Raw genomic sequence first — 4,115 nt, forward strand, 5'->3', positions numbered from 1 at the left:
ACTGCTGATGTACGGCTGTGAAGTCTGGGGAGCGGCATCCCTCACGAAAAAGAGGAAACTACAATCTTTTCAAAATAAAGTCCTACGCGAATTACAAATGGAATAAATAGAGGATTATATCAAAAAACAGATCATGAAGTTCCACTCACAGTTAGTGACAGTTAAAGGAGCAATGACCTACAACCTGGAAAACCCAACCTCAGCCCGAAGACTGAAGCCAAGACTGCTGCAGGATATTCTTTTATAAATTTTAATAAATATAAAATTAATTCATAGTCGCACTACCTCTATCTACTTACTATTATTATTCATTTTATTTATTCATTATTATTGTTATTTTATATATTTTTTATTATTATTTTTTTTCTCTCCTTTATTTTCTCTTCCCTTTTTCAAATTAACTTGTTTCTTTTTACTATTAGAAGGCAATTGTTTGTTTTAGTGTACCAATATCATTATTTTTTGTTATTAATTTTACTTTCCTCTTTTATTAAGAATCATTATTCTTATCCATTTATTTTGTTATTATTTTTTTTCTTTTAATAAGAATATTTTATATTGTTAGGGGTGTCATTTGTATGACTATACCTCCTCATAATCGACTGTTAAAAAATATATATAATATAAGTTATATTATCCATTTAATGCCCACCAGACCGATCTAGTATAAAAATAAAATAAAAGATGGCAGCCACAAGCCAATTTTTTTCGCTGATGAGTTTAACATTGTGTACGACATTTTGATTGATGTAGTAACTTATTTTACTTCTACCACCATCAATAGATAGTTACTCTAATATAGTCTGAAAATATTTTGGAGGACGAGTTCTGTTTATTTCGACATGATTTAAAGCTTGTAGGGAATTTGACCTAATCAAGTCATTTTTAAACACATTACATTACCACCTTCTACTCATTTCTGTCCGCTTCATTACTGCTGTTTGTATAATAATTATAAATTATTTTATTTAATAGTAACCCTTACATATACATACGTATATCTTATAAAAACATTATTAATTTACATATCCATTATTTAATATTTATACACTTTTTATATACGTATATCAAACCCGTTTTCACTGTTAAAATAATCTGTAAACATTCTGTTAATTTTTTTTTAAATATGTAGGGATATGCTTCATTGAATTGTACTAACTTTGAACCCTTATTAAAAAAAAAAAAAAACGTGCTCACTGAATTCAAAATAAAACATTGTTTTTTGACCCAATATCGGATCATTTGGATTTTAAATTAATTATGTTTGTTATGATATTCATCACATTTCCGTTATATTTAATATAATTCAATTTATTAGAACTAATTTTTTATTTGTTGCAGGTAAGGACGAATATTTGAAATAAATTTGTGACTAGATCAGTGGTGTGTAAAAGAATGGTGAGTATACGTACTGATTAGCCTAATTAGATAATTAATGAAATGTATTACTTCGATTAGTTAATCCTGAGGTTGTTATTTAATAAAACAAATTTTATTTATTATTTTTTGTAATTAATTATTCATATTAACTGGTATTACTGAATTTTTATTGTCTGATAATACAAATCTGTCAAAATATCTTCAAATCACTCTTAAACATAATCAAAAACTGATAATCGATGAACTATATAAAATGAGAAATAGTTCACCTTGATGTTAAATTAAAATAAATCCGCTTCTAGCGTGGATTTTCAATTAAAAATTAATTAAATAAACCAAATTTATTTACAATTTATTACAACAAAGTATTGTTAACAAATACCTATTAACAATTTGTTAGTTTGATAAAAATTACAGTCTAATTGAAATAATAAAACAAATAAGATTACTAATAGTAATATCAGTTCATAAAACTTAATGACTATAGTGAGAACTTCCCTCTTCATAACTGGAACCACTGTATCCGTGACTGTAGTGTTCTTCTTGTACAGGTACTGGTACTTTGACGTACTCTGGAACTTTTACGGGGTACGGTACCTTCTTCTCTACTACGTAAGGAACCTTCTTCTCCACCGTCACTGGGTAAGGTTTGGGTACCTCAACGGGATATGGTTTTTCCACTGGAACCTCAACTTGAACGGGAACTTTTTTCTCAACAATATAAGGTACTTTTTTCTCGACTGTGACAGGTACATGATACGGCTTTGGAACTTCGACGTATTCCTTGACCGGTACGGGTACTTCTTTTTCCACCGGATAAGGAACTTTCTTTTCCACAGTCACTGGGTACGGTTTGGAAACATGGTATGGTACTGGATTCTCTACCGGCACTTCTACGGGCACTTTAATTTCCTTGTAGACTGGATAAGGTTGAGGTACTTGCACGTGAACTGGAACTGGTACCTTCTTTTCGACTTCGACCGGATAAGGTTTGAGTACTTGGAATGGGACCGGATTATCGACGTGTACTTTTACTGGATATGGCACGTGCTTGATGACCTCTACTGGTACTGGTACTGGTTCTTCCTTGTGAATAATTTCCGTCCTGACGTTGTGTATGTGCACGTCCTTAGGTTCATGTCCAAGGACAACTGCTGCCGAAAATAAGAGTAATGCGAGAGCTCTTTGATGTCCCATGTCGTGTTCTGCGGACTGTTATGATCTAAAAGCAGATCACTCTCGCTTTTATATACAAGCCCCATCCTATGCGATAACAGGCTTGCCCAACAGCCGTTGAGCAATGGTTCACACCAGTCTCACACTAATAATTATCCTTTCATTAGATCTTACCGAATTATATCACATCCGGCTCATAATGAACGGAATGCACAGCCTCGCCTTATGTCGCACTGGAGTGGATAAGTTGATAAATCGTGAAAGAAGAAGTTGCCTGAACAAAAACTAAGATCCTTCCGAACTGAGATTAGGATCAGAGTTGTAAAAGGATTAGCCGCAGAGGCCAACTTGTTACTTTTCCGTTCGAGCACTCATTACTTCTGGTCGAAAACGAGTCAAATTGCCTCGTTAATCACAGCTTTCTGTCGTAAAATAACCTTAACTTATGATAATTAGGTTAAGGCTGTTAGCATTGGAATGTTCTTAGCTTATCCTTATTTATATCCGTATACTACCATACACAAATTTTATACATATACACATGTATGTAAAGTATATGTAAAAATAATTTAGTAATATTAGGTAGGAAATGAATTCTTCATATAGTTCTAAATATAAATGTTCTATGTGAAGGTTATAATCTAATATTGTACCTGGGTAGACAGAAATGTATGTTCTTTATTTTTTTCTATTCATTAAGTTATAAAGACATTTTCAATACCCTCTTATTTATTTTTTTTCCAGGCAGGGCACATACACTAAGTTGCATATGTATATTATCAAATTAAATTGAAATAAATGTAAAACTGTAATAGATGATTTAATAAAAAAGGTGTCTAGACCATTTTTTAAACAAAAGATTTTTTTTTATAGGAATCCTATATTACTTCAATGTCTAAAAACAAATATTAAAATTATTCATATTTTTCCAAGCTCCAGTCGCAGTAATTTTCGTTTCACAAAACATATTAATTTTTGCGTTATTTTAGGGCAATTTATATTACTTACAACCTAGGGTTACAAAAGAATACCATTTTATTCAGGAATAAATAGTCTAAACATTAAATTATTATTATATTAGATTATAAATTATAAATGTCAATGTTATTATTTTAGTACGTAGATCCTTGGATATACTGTATTAAAAAGTTATTAAAAAAAAAAAAAAACTGTACCGCTACAACCCATGACGCATCATGGGTTCATTGCTTAGTAAAGAAGTACTGTTATTAAACCTACGGTTGTGAAAGGAGGTGATTTGGTCAGAATCACACTCGACCGTTAAAAAGTTATGAAGTATTATATTGGCTTCCTTATCCAGCAGCAATTCATCAAATACTGACATTTTTATAATATTCCATTTTTTTATGCCTGTATCTTTTTTGGGACGAAATTTGAAATCATCACAAATAAAACATATACTGTGTTAAAATATTTTATAAATTTGAGATTTATTTATGAATAGAGTTTATATTATTTTGAAAATCGTCCAAAAACACATTTTATTCTATAATGGTGGTCAATTAATTTTACTACTTATATTTATTTTTAGTAATTTT

General features: G+C 30.5%; 1 protein-coding gene across 1 annotated transcript; it reads right to left on the minus strand.

Annotated features, from left to right (window-relative positions):
• Positions 1 to 1,706: 1,706 nt before the first annotated feature.
• LOC106689284 (mantle protein) lies at positions 1,707 to 2,594 on the minus strand. Its single transcript, XM_014434181.2, has one exon. The coding sequence runs from the start codon at positions 2,575 to 2,577 to the stop codon at positions 1,855 to 1,857; it is 723 nt and encodes a 240-aa protein (XP_014289667.1). The 5' UTR covers positions 2,578 to 2,594; the 3' UTR covers positions 1,707 to 1,854.
• Positions 2,595 to 4,115: the final 1,521 nt, after the last annotated feature.

Source organism: Halyomorpha halys, unplaced genomic scaffold (genome assembly GCF_000696795.3).
Source record: "Halyomorpha halys isolate HHAL.00 unplaced genomic scaffold, Hhal_1.1 Scaffold1319.1, whole genome shotgun sequence".
Taxonomy (NCBI): domain Eukaryota; kingdom Metazoa; phylum Arthropoda; class Insecta; order Hemiptera; family Pentatomidae; genus Halyomorpha; species Halyomorpha halys.

Coding starts and splice junctions, on each gene's coding strand:
- LOC106689284 (XM_014434181.2), bottom strand. CDS start 2,577: ATGGGACATCAAAGAGCTCTCGCATTACTCTTATTTTCGGCAGCAGTT.